At 48.6% G+C, this 15,436-nt stretch overlaps 1 protein-coding gene across 2 annotated transcripts in view; it reads right to left on the reverse strand.

The window, feature by feature from the left end:
• The window catches only part of CWF19L2 (CWF19 like cell cycle control factor 2), a 177,414-nt gene extending 162,358 nt beyond the window's left edge, over positions 1 to 15,056 (reverse strand). For both annotated transcript variants that reach the window (XM_056561619.1, XM_056561620.1), the window contains exon 1: positions 14,727 to 15,056. In XM_056561619.1, coding sequence (XP_056417594.1) covers positions 14,727 to 14,819 — 93 coding nt within the window. In that variant the 5' untranslated portion in view covers positions 14,820 to 15,056. The remainder of the gene's footprint in view (positions 1 to 14,726) is intronic.
• Between the last annotated feature and the right edge of the window lie 380 nt (positions 15,057 to 15,436).

Consider the following 15,436-nt stretch of genomic DNA (forward strand, 5'->3'; position numbering starts at 1 on the left):
GTTTAAGATTTGTTTCTAGAAGTAATTTACAAATCTGTAACTTTCTGGCACCAGTTGATTTAAAAAAAATGTTTTCCAGGCCTCTGTTGTGGATCAAACATTTCATGAAAATTTGGCATTTTTATAACTTTGAAACTCTCTGCTTGTAAGGGAAATGGACATTCCAAATAAATTATATATTGATTCACAAATAAAATCTAAAGATAAAAAGGCATCAAATAAAAGGCATCATGAAGTTGACATGTTTTTACTTTTTGAAGACAGAGGGCTTCAAAGTATAGTAGCAATTTTAAAAATGTTCCCAAAAAATAAAAAATCTGAATTTTTCAGGGGCCAGTTAAAGGGGTACTCCGGCGCTAAGACATCTTGTCCCCTATCCAAAGGATAGGGGATAAGATGCCTGATCGGGGGGGGTCCCGCCGCTGGGGACCCCCGTGATCTTCCACGTCGCACACCGTTACAATCAGCCCACGGTGCTCGCTCCGGGTCTGATTACTGGCGATCACAGGGACAGAGCAAGTTTCAAGTGGATTTGAGGGGCCTTTCCGTGAGAAATACCCCATAGATGACCCCATTAAAAGAAACTGCAATCCTCAAAGTATTAAAATGACATTCAGAAAGTGTGTTAACCCTTTAAGTGTTGTTTCACAGGAAAATCAGTCGACAGTGTCATAGAGGTCTCAAGTAAAGGATACATATATTAACTACCCATTTTCTGTCTGTGGCTTCAATCCTATTAAAAAAAAAAAATGCTCTTATGCTGCATCAAAATGTCAAAGAGACTTTGGTCAGGGTCTGCAGTGCCCTAGGGTTGCAACATGTTTCTGTCTTCATGTTGAAAAAACTTAAAACTCAATAGATATGAGATTTGAAAATAAAAAAATTCAAAAACTGGGTCTACAAGAACATGCCAGTGTAAAAAAAAATGAAGATTTAGAATTTTCTCCTCTAATTTGCTGCTATTTCTGTGAAACACCTAAAGGGTTAACAAACTTTTTGAATGTCATTTTTAAAACTTTGAGGGGTGAAGTTTTTATAATGGGGTCATTTATGGGGTATTTCTAATATGAAGACCCTTCAAATCCACTTCAAAACTGAACTGGCCCCTGAAAAATTTCCATTTTGAAAATGTAAAATTTTTTCATCAAATTTAGAAAATTTTCACCAAGAAATGATGGAAACATCGACAAAAATTTTACACTAACATAAAGTAGAATATGTCACGAAAAAACAATCTCTGAATCAGAATGAAAAGTAAAAAGCATTCCAGAGTTATTAATGCTTAAAGTGACAGTGGTCAAATGTGCAAAAAATGCTCGGGTCCTTAAGGTGAAAATGGGCTGGGTCCTTTAAGGGGTTAAGAGGATTCTCCAAAATTGTTATTTTCTGGCGAACACACAACGTTTTAGCGATCCAGCATACCATGGTTTTTGGTCCGGCCACAAAACCGGATATGGTGCAAAAATTAGTCGACCAGAGTAATAACCTGACTCCGGTCGGCGCATTTAAATGAATGAGATTTGGTGCGGGACTGCAGCCGGATCGCTAAAATGTGGTGTGAATCCACCCTAAAATGACCATGTAAACAGATCTTACAAGTCTACTTTAGGGTACGTTCACACTAGGTCATCTCCATGCAGAATTTTGATCAGGAATTCTGCTTGGAGATTCCGCTGCACTAGTCTAGCACTGGGGTCACTGGCTCTTCTCTTGACCCATTCACACTGCGGAACTTCAGCAGGAAATTTTGCTGTGGAAATTCACGCACCAAAATAGTATGTTCATTCTTTCGGCGGAATCAGGCGCAGACTGCATTTCCATCAATGGTGAAAGTGCTGGTCTGTGCGGTCCTAGTGCCGAAGGATTCCAGTGGCCGCCGCTCAGACGGCTTCTACAGGTGGAGATTCCACAGTGTTAAAGGAGTACTCCGCCCCTAGACATCTTATCCCCTATCCAAAGGATAGGGGATAAGATGTCAGATCGCTGGGGACCCCTGGGATCTTGGCTGCAGCACCCACCTGTTGCGGCTTCCGGCAGCGCTGGAGACTTTCATCCTAACGGCTCCCGACCACGGTGACGTGAGATTGTGACGTCACGACTCTGCCCCCGTGTGACGTCACGCCCCGCCCCCTCAATGCAAGTCTATGGGAGGGGGTGTGACGTCACACGGGGGCAGAGTCGTGACGTCACAATCTCACGTCACCGTGGTCGGGAGCCGTTAGGATGAAAGTCTCCAGCGCTGCCGGAAGCCGCAACAGGTGGGTGCTGCAGCCAAGATCCCAGGGGTCCCCAGCGATCTGACATCTTATCCCCTATCCTTTGGATAGGCCATAAGATGTCTAGGGGCGGAGTACCCCTTTAACATATCCTTAAATTATCCCTGTCATTTACTCTTGACATGTTTCAGAGACATATAAAACATTTTGGTCAGTCGGATCTAAGTATAAAGGGGGAGATGTATCAAAAGCTGTGCAAAGGAGAAGTTGCCCAGTTGCCCATAGCAACCAGATTGCTTCATTAATTTTGCAGAGGCCTTGTTAAAAATGAAAGAAGCGATCTGATTGGTTGCTATGGGCAAACACTGCGATCTCCTATACAGAACCCCAGCCCTGCTGTGGCTCTCCCCGTGCAGGAGGCATGCTAGCCGCAGCCGACACCCCCCCCCCCCCCCTCCATGTATCTCCATAGGAGAAGCAAAGATGCAGCGTTTGTGCTCCCTGACTCTCCCATAGAGCTGTATGGAGGAGGAGTGTTAACTAGAGATGAGCGAACTTACAGTAAATTCGATTCGTCACAAACTTCTCGGCTCGGCAGTTGATGGCTTTTCCTGCATAAATTAGTTCAGCTTTCAGGTGCTCCCGTGGGCTGGAAAAGGTGGATACAGTCCTAAGACACTCTTTCCTAGGAATGTATCCACCTTTTCCAGCCCACGGGAGCACCTGAAGGCTGAACTAATTTACGCAGGAAAAGTCATCAACTGCCGAGCCGAGATGTTCGTGACGAATCGAATTTACTGTAAGTTCGCTCATCTATAGTGTTAACCTCAGTGAGGTCGACGACACACGCATTAACTATGCAGAGCCGCGGCAATGCGGGGTCCCCGCAGGATAGGTGATAAATGTCCGATCGGGGGGACCCCTGCAATCTGACACTAATCCCATATCCTGGGGATAAGTGTCTAAAACTGCAGTATTCCTTTAAAAATCGATGGAGGAAACCCTAAATAAAACAAAAACTAAAAAAATGTATGAAAATAATGTGGCTTGTTAAAGATGCGTTTATACATTTGCGTGCAAATGTGAAACCTGCTGTGCGAGTGTGTGTTTTTACTAACTGCTGCGCCAAATTTATTACGTGGTGCGCGTCCCTTCATAAATTTGCGGCCATGACAAGAAGTCCCTGGAGAGTGCAGAATGTTTTTACACACATTACTATGCCAGCTGGTCACTGAAATATAATTGCGCAAAAATAATAATGATAAATTCAACGCACCAACAGCGCACACCACCGGGAAGAGCAGAACAACAACAAAAAACGGTGAAGCCAGTGTAGGCAACATAAAAATACAGTGATCCCTCAACTTACAATGGCCTCAACATACAATAGTTTCAACATACAATGGTCTTTTCTGGACCATTGTAACTTGAAACCAGACTCAACATACAATGCTACAGACAGACCAGATCTGTGATACCTGTCAATGGCCGGAAGAATCGACCAATCAGAATGGACATTTAACTGGTAAAACCCCTGTATTCCTAAAGTGCATGCATTGACTGGTGTCTGGTAGCGCCCCCTACAGTACAGGGAGGTATTACATGTTCTGTACTATTTACCTGTACCAGGGTTAGCTGCTCATTTGCTCCATTTTCCTTTTTTTTTTTTTTTTTTTTTTTTTTTTTTAAAAGGACATTGCGTATTCTGTACAGGACCCGAAGAAGCTTCTGTCCTCTACATAGACCAGTGTTTCCCAAAGAAGGTGCCTCCAGCTGTTGGAAAACTACAACTCCCAGCATGCCCAGACAGCCTTCGGCTGTCCGGGCATGCTGGAAGTTGTAGTTTTGCAACAGCTGGAGGCTCCCTGCTTGGGAAACACTGACATAGACAGTGATCCCAGCTCCCAGCAGGGTGTGTGCGGGTGTGTCTCCTGAGACTTCCAGCAGAGCAGAGCCAAGCAGAGATTTCCAACAAGCTTTCCCCAGGTTTGTGGCAGATTCCTGGGGAAGAAGCTCCTGCAATGGAGCCTCGTGGCTCCACTCCCCGTTCCAGGCTGGCGGGAAGTGGAGTGAAAACTTCGACAGCCATTGTTCCGGCCGGGAGAAGATCGGGCAGAGTCTGCAGCAATGCAGGCTCTGCTACCCAGGCTACGGATGCCAGCCAGAGATCCACTGGTGGAAGAAAGGCAAGGAAAAGCAGTGTGGAGATGTGGTCGGAGAGTGGGCCCGGCGAGTCCAGTTCCACGTACTGCTCCCGCATGGCCGCAAGGTTTGCGGAGTACGAGCAGCGCGGCAAGGAGCTGAGGATGGCCAGAGAGGATCTGCGTGCGACCCAGAGTCTGATGAGTACCGGATCCAGAAAAAGCAAGCCAGAACTGAAGAAGAGGATAACATCGCTGAAAGGCGAGATTGTGAGGCTGGAGGCGAGGAGAGCGGAGATACTGGAGGGGAGCGGTCTCTTCAAGGAGAAGCTGATCAACAGCAATCGGTTTGCCGCCACGAAATCCCCAGGTAAGGTGGAGGTGGATGATGGGGAGAGTAGTGGCGGCGAAGATAGTGAGGATGGTGGTGAAGAGGAGAAGATGGAGGAAAGTGTGGGAGTTGTAGCTACTCCAGGTGACACCCAGACCCAGGACAGCTACATTGAGGCTGGACAGGTGGCACTTCCGCCAAGCGAGAGTGAGGAGGATGACGTGGAGGGTGAGGCTGGGGGTCTGCTGAGGGCAATTGTGATGCAGGAGTCCCCAGCCCACCTCCAGAATTTCACCTTTGGGGACGAGGAGTGTGAAGATGTGGTGGTCAAGCAGAGGTCCAAGAAAAGGAAGACAAAGGAGACGGTACAATATGTATTTGTCCCCTTCCAGCAGTCTGGGCCAGCTGCAAAGCTGGTTCAGGCTGCGGGCTCCCCCAAACTGCCAGACCCCGTTCCTGTGGTGGAGCGGGGCCAGCACGGGGAGTACAGTAAGGCGTCAGCAACGGCTAAGGGCGCAATAGTTGTGAAGCCCACCCATCCTGTCGGTAGGGAAGGGCAGGATGGGCTCATGCCGGGCAGCTCTGGCACTGCAGGACCGCCCCAGGGTGGCAGGGGGCGTGTCCAAGTGCCAGAGGCAAGTTATGCTGCCGTGTGCTCGGGGGGCGGTTCCCCGAGTACTGTGGGCACTACTGGCGCCGCGGGGCACTCCCCTGTGAGGGGGGGGAGTGTCCGGGCGCCAGAGAGCGTTGTGTCTGTGTGCTCGGGGGGCGGTCCCCCGAGTACAGTGTGTTCTGCGGGCACTGCAGGGCACTCCCCTGTGAGGGGGGGGGAGTGTCCCGGTGTCGGGATCAGTGTCCGGCAATGGCGCCGCGGGAGGAGCTGGGGTGCGCTCGGTGGGGCAGCCCCAGACTCAGGAGGCACCATTGATCATTCAGAAGGAGGAGCCATCATCATCATCAGCAGCAGCAGCCAAGCCGGAAAAAAAGACTGCAATTAAGCCAGCGGTACTACAAATCCCAGCCAGCCCAGAATCAGTTAGGCAGGGTATGAGTGAGAATGCTGAGTGTAGTAGTGTTGTGGATGAGAGGAGTGTCAGTGGAGTGAATGTTGGTGGGAGTAGTGGTATGAATGGAAAAAAGGATGATGTGAGTGGTGGTGTGAGTGGTGGTGTGAATGGTGGTTCTGGGTCTGGCCCGGCTGCCCCCCGGCAGTGACTGCTCCTAGGAGCTATGCTAATGTCGCTGCCGGGGGTCCAGGGGGGTCCCCGTCTCCGTCCGTCCCCGGGGGTTACTTGCAACAGCGCCTCCTGGAGGCTCTGCGTAGGGGAGACAGGTCGATCCAGGTAGAGGGAAGGGGTGAGGTCGACCTGTCTTTCTGGATAGAGAGGCACGGTTTGGGGGCTTTCCGAGAGCAGAATGGGGAGGTGGTCTGGTCCCTCCCGACAACCGGGCAGGACAATAACCGCAGGAATGTGGTCCGTCTGATTTGGAGGGGTGAGGATGCGTGCCCACCTCGCGCTAAAGTGGTTGAGCTCCTCCTCCAGATGGAATTCAGGGCGAGTGACATCTTTGCCCTGATCCACCCCTACGGTACATCCGAGTTTGACGTCAGCTTCGTTCGGCCAGAGGGTCTCGAACTCTTCTGGTCAAACTACGAGGTGGCGAAGAACGAGCCCGGCTGGCGGGATTTTGCCGTAAAGGCAATTTCCCGTCAGAACTCGGTCAAGAAGGTGACCGTTTTGACCCGTAACGAGTCACTTTCTTGTTACGACATCATGACCTGGCTCGGTCGGTATGGGGATGTGACGGACATGCCCAAGAAAAACATTGATGAGCACGGGATCTGGTCCGGGGCCTGGACGTTTTCCGTCAAACTCAGGCGTTCAGGGAGTACGGTTGCCCACATTCCGTCAGCCGCCTTCCTTGGACGTGACAGGATCCAGGTCTTCTACCAGGGGCAGCCTAAGGTCTGTCACAGGTGCGGTAGCCCCACCCATTTTAGCGCAGCCTGTACTGTACAGGTCTGTGCTTTGTGTGGTGGGGTGGGTCATCTGGCCGCATCCTGTAGGCAGATCCGCTGCCATCTGTGTGGTGTCCTCGGGCACCCTTTCAGCCGTTGTCCTAGCGCCTTCGCCCGTGCGGCGGCCGCTCCGGCTGGGGAGAGCTGTGAAGTTGCCTCGGCTGGAGAGGGTACGAGCAGGGATGGGGGCGCACCAGGGCTAGTGAGGAAGAAGGGCCCCGCCAAACTAAGGCGGGAGGAAAATCGGAGGAGGAGTAGGGAGCAGGAGAGTGCCCAAGTGACGGGGGTAGCTCCGGCCCCTGCTCCTGAAGCTGGCCCTGAAATGACTGAAGCCCTGGAGGAGGACGTGCTGGATGAGGAGGTCAGGAGACTGGGCGAAGAGGAAGGCAATATGGCCGACTCTTCCGATTCCTCCCACTATGAAAGTGTGGATGAGGAGAGTGTAGAGAAGGCCAAAAAGAAAGACAAGGGCAAAAGGAAAGGGAGAAAGAAGAGGTCCAAGCCCTCTCTCCCTCGTACTGCGGGCCGGGTCCAAAGCGGAAGCCTGACTGCCCCCCCTCTGGTTGACCTGTCAAACCGGTACCTCGTCCTTGATAACATCTCCTCCCCCTCCTTGGAGGGGGAAGGTGAGGGCGAGGTGCCTAGGGAGAGAGAGCCTCTGGGGGGGAACTGGGCCCTGTCCTGTTGAGGCACCTTCCTCGGAGGGCAGGGCTAGACCGGGGTCGGACGGAGACGGGGACCATATGGACCAGAGTGAGTCCAAAAAAAGGGGTAAAAGCGGTCCTGCCCTTTCTTCTTCTGGGGATGAGGGGACGAAGAAGAAGGGGAAGAAAAAATAAAGGTGAGGCCGTCTAACTCAATCACTCATGATGGCGGCACTCACCCCATTGACGCTGGCATCCATTAACTGTGGCAGCATAAAATCGGATAGGGCTAGATTCGCAGCCTTTGATTTTCTCGGCCGTGTTGAAGCCGACATTTTGTATCTGCAAGAGACCAGGTTGTCAGATCTAGCCTCCCTGGTAAAAGCCAGAAGAGAGTGGAGGCGCGGGCCCTCCCACTGGTCTCTTGCGGCTGAGCCGTATAGTGGGGTGCGGTCCTTTTTACCGCTCCGGTTGAATGCCGACGGGTTATTGAGTTAGAAATGGGGAGGTGCCTGATCTTAGATGTCCTCATGAAGGGGCAAGAGCTCCGGCTCATTAACATCTACGCCCCACAAACCAAGTGGGCCCGCAAAGATCTCTTTATGAGGATTAAGCCCTTCCTTTTTACTAGCCGGCAAGTGATTTTTGGAGGGGACTTCAATAATGTCACGAGGTCCCAAGATAGGAGAGGTTCCAATGGTCCGCTGGCTTACGATAGCGTGGCCCTCAATAATATAGTTAGGGAAGCTCGCCTAGAGGACGCCCACATCCGGAGCCCCTCAGGCCACGTGGGTTTCACCTATCATCGAGGTAGCTGCAGGTCTAGGATAGACAGGTTTTATTTAAAGGAGGAAGCCGTCTCTTCCGCAGTGTCCGTGGTTGAGGTGGAATTCTCCGATCACTGTATGATTTTGTTTTCCTTGAATGTTTCAGAGACCCCCCGGATGGGTAAAGGTTATTGGAAGCTGAATTCGTCCCTCCTGGAGGAAGCGGAGATAAGACAGTCCTTTGAGGATTTTCTTCAGAGTCAGGTACCTTTACTGGACTTTTGTAGTAGTAAGTCAGAGTGGTGGGAGATATTCAAGAAGCGGGTTGCGGGGTTCTTCCGCCAGCTCTCGAGCCTCAGGTCCCTGAATAGGTACCGCCTGTATCAGGGTCTGAGGAGGAAACTCGAGCTCCTTGTCTCGACTGGAGGTAGCCGGGAGGATATCTCCAGAGTGAAATCCTTGCTGATGGGGTGTCAGTACGATAGGCACGCATCTTCGGTTTTTGAGAGGGATTACGGGAGGTACCGCTCGCCCGACCCTTACAAGAACTGTAAGATGTCAGTGAGTAGTAAAGTGGTCTCAGGACTGATTGATAGTACGGGATCTCTGAATCGGTCCAGATCAGGGATCCTGGAGGTCGTCAGATCCTTCTACTCACACCTCTTGGGAAGGAAGGATCTAGATCGAGACGGGATGTCGGCTTTCCTGGCTGAAACTATTCCTGAGCCAGGGGTAGACCCCTCTCTTGATGTTTTGGCAGAAGAAATCAGGGAAGAGGAAGTGAGACTGGCGATCGAGGGGCTCGCCCCCAAGAAGTCGCCAGGTCCGGATGGCTTAACATCCGAGTGGTACAGGACCTTTAAGGAGTCTTTAGCTCCCCTCTTGACTGAGGTATTCAATGAGTGTCTCTCCTCGGGCACTCTACCAAAGTCAATGAGGAGGTCAGCCCTGATTCTTCTGTCAAAGGGTAAAGATCCTAGCCGGATTGAGAATTGGAGGCCCATAGCTCTTCTCAATACGGACAGGAAGCTTCTGGCCAAGATACTGTTTAATCGGTTGGTGAAGTTTGCACCCCGACTCCTTTCGGGGGCCCAGCACTGCTCTGTTCCGGGCCGAAGCACCTTAAGTGCTGTCCTCAGTGTCAGGGAGGCAGTGGAGCGGAGTAGTGCGGGTCTCTGGAAGGGGTACATGCTGTCCTTGGATCAGGCCAAAGCATTTGATCGGGTGAACCACGAGTACCTCTGACCCGTCCTCCTGAGATATGGCTTACCGAGTACTTTTGTGAATTGGCTTGTCACCTTATATGCAGGGGCAGAGAGTTTCCCGCTGGTGAACGGTTGGTCTGGCCGCTCTTTTGAGGTGGGGTCCGGAGTCCGTCAGGGTTGTCCTTTGAGCCCGCTGTTATACGTGTTCGCAATCGATCCCTTCGTCCGGAGGGTAGATTGTGGGCCGTTGGCGGGAGTCGGGATGACTCTGGCGGAGCCGGATGTCGCCCAGAGAGTGGTGGCGTACGCTGATGATGTCACTATTTTCGTCTCCTCACGGGAGGAGGTCGATGTGGTGATGTCAGAGGTGGACCGCTACTCGGAGGCATCCGGGTCCAAGATCAACCGGGATAAGTGTGAAAGTCTCTGGCTGGGAGGAGGAGATCCCACGTTTGATCTCCCTGACACCCTTCCAGGGCTCCAAGAGTCAGCAAAAATTCTGGGCATCACATTCGGCCAGGATGATTATCCCACCAAAAACTGGGACGGTAAGCTCCAGGATGCTACTCAGAGGGTGAACCAGTGGAAGGGTTGGTCTATGACCCTCAGGGAAAGGGTACACCTGATCAAATCGTACCTGCTCCCCTTGTTTATCTATCTGGGCAGTGTATGTATCTTACCAGAGGCTTACTACACTAGGGTCTACAGCCTGTTTTTCCAACTGTTATGGGGGAACAGGTTGAACCTAGTCAAGAGGGAGGTTACGTACCGCACGAGGAGACTAGGGGGTTTATCTATGGTAAACCCCGTGGTGTTCTTAACGTACACCTTCTTGAAAACCAACATTGCAAACCTCTGGAAAGAGAGGGCTCCTCCGTGGGTACTCTCCTGCAAGGAGTGGTTTCGGCCTTTCTTCCAGGAATGGGAGACAGGAGGGCAAGTGAAGGACCTCCGTACGCCCCATGGATATCTTCCGGCTTACGCTACCCCGACTCTGAAGGCGATACGTCGGTGGGGTCTGGGAGTGTGGGAGATCAGGACCCAGTCGAGGCAGTTCCTTGACAAACGGGTTCTGTTGACCCACTTCCAGAAGCCTCTGGCGCTCAGGGACTGCCCAGGTCGGGATCTGAGGGAGGGGTTGTATCTTTTAAACATGAAAAGGATCCCCCAGAAGTTTTGGAACTTGGCCTGGCGCTGCTTTCAGGGGAAGCTATGTGTAAAGGACAACCTGAAGTACAGGAACTCTGATGACCGGGGATGTCCCCGAGAAGAGTGCGGGGACACGCTGGAAAGCATGGACCACTTCCTGCTTCATTGTACCTTTAACATAGGGGTCTACAACAGGGTGGGCGCTTCCATCGGCTGGAGTCAACTTGCCGGCCTTGCCTATCCGGAGTGGGCTTATGGGGCATTCAGGAACCTGGGTGGCCGAGATCGGGGCACTTTATTTTTAGTCAGTTTAGTGGTTAGGTACTACACGTGGAACGCACGGTGCTTAGTGTCGACCCAACAGAAAATCCTCTCCGAGGTGGAGGTCTGTAGGAACATCACCGGTGACCTCGGGAAGATCAGGTCTTTGGAGTATGGCAGTCTTGGTACCAGTAGGGCTTCTCTCCTGTGGAGAGGTTTCTCATTTCATGTGCCCTAGGTACTAAACCTTTTGGGTAGAGTACCTTTTATTTTTGGTTAGGGGCAGTGTTATAGGGGTAGAGATAGGGTGAGGGTAGGGTCAGATTTATTGTAGGGATAGAATTAGGGAGAATTGTAGGGGGAGTTAGGGAAAGAGTATAAAATGATTTATGTATCAGGTCTGCCATCCTTCTCCCTGGTGGTGGGCTGATGCATGTGCACATTAGCTTTTTGTTTTGTTTTCAATTTACATGGTATGAAGGGCTTACAGGCAACCAAACTTGGGCCTAAAGGGGGTGGTGGTTCAGAATGTATAAGTTTGTATATAAGTTGGTTGGGAGGAGTGTTAGGTGGGGAGGGTGTATTTGTGGGTGGTGGTTTTGTGGTGTTTTGGGGTCCTGACATGGGTCAGTTAAGGACTGGACTTTGAGAACTGTATGGACGGTATGGACTCTGACCCATGTACAGGAGGGGTGGTGTGGGTGAGGGGACAGTTTTAGTGTAGGTGTTTTCCGTTGTTTTCTGTAGTATATTTTTGTGTATTTTCAGTAAGTTTTGTATATATTGTGTTTTGTATATATTGGGTTTTGTATTTATATTGTTTTATATTATATAGTGTATAGTGCAGTCGGGCCAGTAGTTAAGTAGTGTCATATGTGTTTATGTGTATATATATGTGTGCGTTTATGTGTATATACATGTGTATGTGTATATATATATATATATATATATATATATATATATGTATGTATATATGTATGTATATGTATGTGTATGCTTGCGTATATGCATGTATACATGTTTGTGTATAAAATTTTATATTTTATTTTTTCCTCCTTGGGGGGGGCTGCTCCCCTCCGGTGTCTCTGCTCTCCTCGCTTCCGGCTTCGCGGTCTCGCTTTTCGGCGGTGTTGTCCTTTTCTTCGGTTGTGGCTTGCTCTTTCTGGGCCGCGCGCGGATCCTCTCTGGCCGTCCTCGGCTCCTTGCCGTGCTGGGCGTGCTTCGCGGGCCTTGCGGCCGTGCGGGGGCGGTGCGTGGGGCTGGGCTCTTTGGGCCCTCTCTCCGGCCGCATCTCCGCGCTGCTTTTCCCTGCCCTTCTTTCACCGGTGGATCTCTGGCTGGGAGGCAGAGTGTTATTTATTAGCAAGTTGTGCTGAAATTTTTTTTTTTTTTTTTTTCCCCTGGGTAAGGGTCATTTTTGAGTTACAGCCAAGTTGTGCTACCTTTATGTTCCTTTTCTTTTGTTTTATAGCCAAGTCGTGCTTATTTTATGTTTTATATATTTTTATAAGCCAAGTTGGGCTATTTTTATGTTCTTTTTGGAATGCGTGTTTGAGTGTGATATTTTGTTTTTTGGTATGTGAAAAAAGTAAAAGTATATTTTAGTAAATTTGGGCTGGCCGGTTAGGCAGATTTTGTTTTTGTAATTTTATTTATGTTATGTTTGTTATAGCTGGTTAAGCTTGTTTTTGTTTTATGTTTTGTATCAGATTTGTTTTTCATTTTTATAATAAAAAGAGTTACAGCTCCCAGCAGATCTTTCTTATTTTATATGTAAGGATTTGCTTTATCTATATTAGTTATCTGCTTATTTTTCTTTAATTCTCACTTTTTCCTATTTTTGGATGACATTTTGGTGACTTCAGAACCAATTACCAGGTTTCCATAGAGTTATGGACTCAACATTTAATGGATTCAACATACAATGGTCGTCCTGGAACCAATTAATATTGTAACTTGAGGGACCACTGTAGTGCAAAATTATGCAATTTCAGCACAACTCAATGCACAAAATAAAAACACTCTGCACAATTTTGTAAGTTCAGCTCTAAACATTATCCGCAAACCACAGGATAGGGCAGTGTTTCCCAAACATAGTGCCTCCAGCTGATGCAAGCCTACAACTTCCAGCATGTCCGGACAGCCCGGGCACGCTGGGAGTTGTGGTTCTGCAACAGCCGGAGATACCCTGATTGGGAAACACTGGAATAGGGTATGCCTAGCTTATAAGTGGGGATTATTGAAGGGACCCCCCACGAATCAAAATAACTGAATGAACGTAGCAGCAGCATTTAAGTGGAAAACATTTTAAATTAAAAAAAATTTTTTTTTAAATCAACTACTGCCAGAAAGTTATACAGATTTGTAAATTACTTCTATATAAAAATCTTAATCCTTCCAGTACTTATTAGCAGCTGTGTGCTACCGAGGAAATTCTTTTCTTTTGGAATTTCCTTTCTGTCTGACCACACTGCTCTCTGCTGACACCTCTGTCCATGTCAGGCACTGTCCAGAGCAGTAGAGGTTTGCAATGGGAATTTTCTCCTAGTCTGGACAGTTCCTAAAATGGACAGAGGTGTCAGACAGAAGGGAAATAAAAGAAAAATGTAAAAAAAATGTAAAAAAAATTCCTGTGGAGCATACAGCAGCTGATAAGTACTGGAAGGATTAAGATTTTTAAAGAGAAGTAATTTACAAATCTGTTTAACTTTCTGGCACCAGTTGATTTAAAAAAAATAATAATGTTTTCATTCGGAGTACCCCTTTAAAGCATTAGGTCGGGTTCACACTATAGAATCTCTGCCGGTGTAATGAACAGTGTTACACACACACACAATTATTATGGTCATGTGACCCCCCCCCCCCAAGAACCAATGGTAGGGGGCGGGTGTGCGCGTGTCAGCCAATAAAGAATCCTTAATGTCAGTGCTGAGTCATCTATCGCAAAACACAGAATTTTTAATTACACCGGGAAATATTCCGGCGCAGAGTTTCCGTCGGCTGCTGAATCAGTTGATGCTAGGACCGCTCAGCCATGCGCCCTCTCCATAGATCGCAATGCATATGTGAGCGGATTCTGCAAAAAAAAAAAAAAGACTAACAAGATCATTCTTTCAGTGGAGTCTGAAATTTGAATATCCGCAGCCGGAAATTAAACCGTGTGAATTTCCGTGGTGAAATTTCTCAGCTCGGAAATTCCTTATTGTGAATGCAGCCTTATTCCCGTCCAGTCTGCAGAGTTAGGGTACGTTCACACGCGCAGATTTTTTTTTTTCAGGTTTTCCACTGCATATTTGAAAGTGGGCGGGCTCTTCTCGGCTGTCCGCAGCAGATTTTCCACGGCGGAATTTACGCTGCGGAAAATCTGCCACAGTCCCTACTGACTTCAATAGGGCTTGCGGTGGATTTTGCGCAGTGTACATTCCGCCGCGGAAAATCTGCTGCGGACAGCCGAGAAGAGCCCGCCCATTTTCAAATATGCAGCGGAAAACCCGCAAAAAAATCTGCGCATGTCAACGTACCTTTAAGGTGCGGAGAGAGAAATGCACGCCGCATTAGGTGGCACAGTCGCCGAGGCAACGGGTTCCGAGTCCAGTTCATTAGAAAAGCACTCGTGCGCGGAACTCTCACGGCGCGATACGGTTGCCAAGGCAACTGTACTGCCCAGCGTAGCCTGTGTCTTTCCATACCCAACTTTGCAGCACCGGCACAAGTTCTGCTTTAACCACCGCGGAAATGTGATCTCAGGGGTCTGACCGCCACCAATCAGTGTTTTCCAAACGGTGAACCTCCAGCTGTTACAAAACTACAACTGCCAGCATGCCCGGACAGCCTTCGGCTGTCCGGGCATGCTGGGAGTTGTAGTTTTGCAACAGCTGGAGGTGCACTGGTTGGACAATCACCATGGCGACAGTGTGATGAGGAGCACTGACTATTATATACACAAAAATGATCATTATTATGGTGTATGATAGTGACTGGTCAGACATTACCTGGGCCAGCAACTCCTCCCGGGCTCGCCTCTTGCTCTCCTTCTTCTCCTCTATATTCCTCGCACTTTCAAAACTGCGCCCGTAGGCCGCCATGACACCGCTGCCGTAAAGCAACAGATCTCTCTCTTTCTAGATAACAATCGTGGGCTCCAGCTAACAACTGAGCGCCGCCATGTCTCTACACCCGGAAGTGACAGGAAGCCTCATGGGGGACATACTGCTGCACCCAACACGGACTGGGAATGAGGACTGCGCATGCGTGAGGGGAATTGTGTAGCGATCGCTGTGTGCGCATTACTCTATGGTCACGTGACCTGTCGCCTACACTAAACCATACCGTATTGCGCTCAGCTCTGGTTATATGACTATATATATATATATATATATAAATATATATATATATATATATATATATATATATATATATATAGGAAATACACATGATTATATCGGAAATATACGTTATTATATATAGGAAATACACATTATTAAATATAGGAAATATACATTATTATATAGGAAATATACGTTATTATATATAGGAAATACACATTATTATATAGAAAATATACATTATTATATATAGGAAATATACATTATTATATGTAGGAAATACACATTATTATATAGGAAATATACATTATATATAGGAAATATACATTATTATATATTGGAAATACATATTATTATATAGGAAATATACATTATTA

The sequence above is a fragment of the Hyla sarda genome, chromosome 2 (genome assembly GCF_029499605.1).
Source record: "Hyla sarda isolate aHylSar1 chromosome 2, aHylSar1.hap1, whole genome shotgun sequence".
Classification (NCBI taxonomy): domain Eukaryota; kingdom Metazoa; phylum Chordata; class Amphibia; order Anura; family Hylidae; genus Hyla; species Hyla sarda.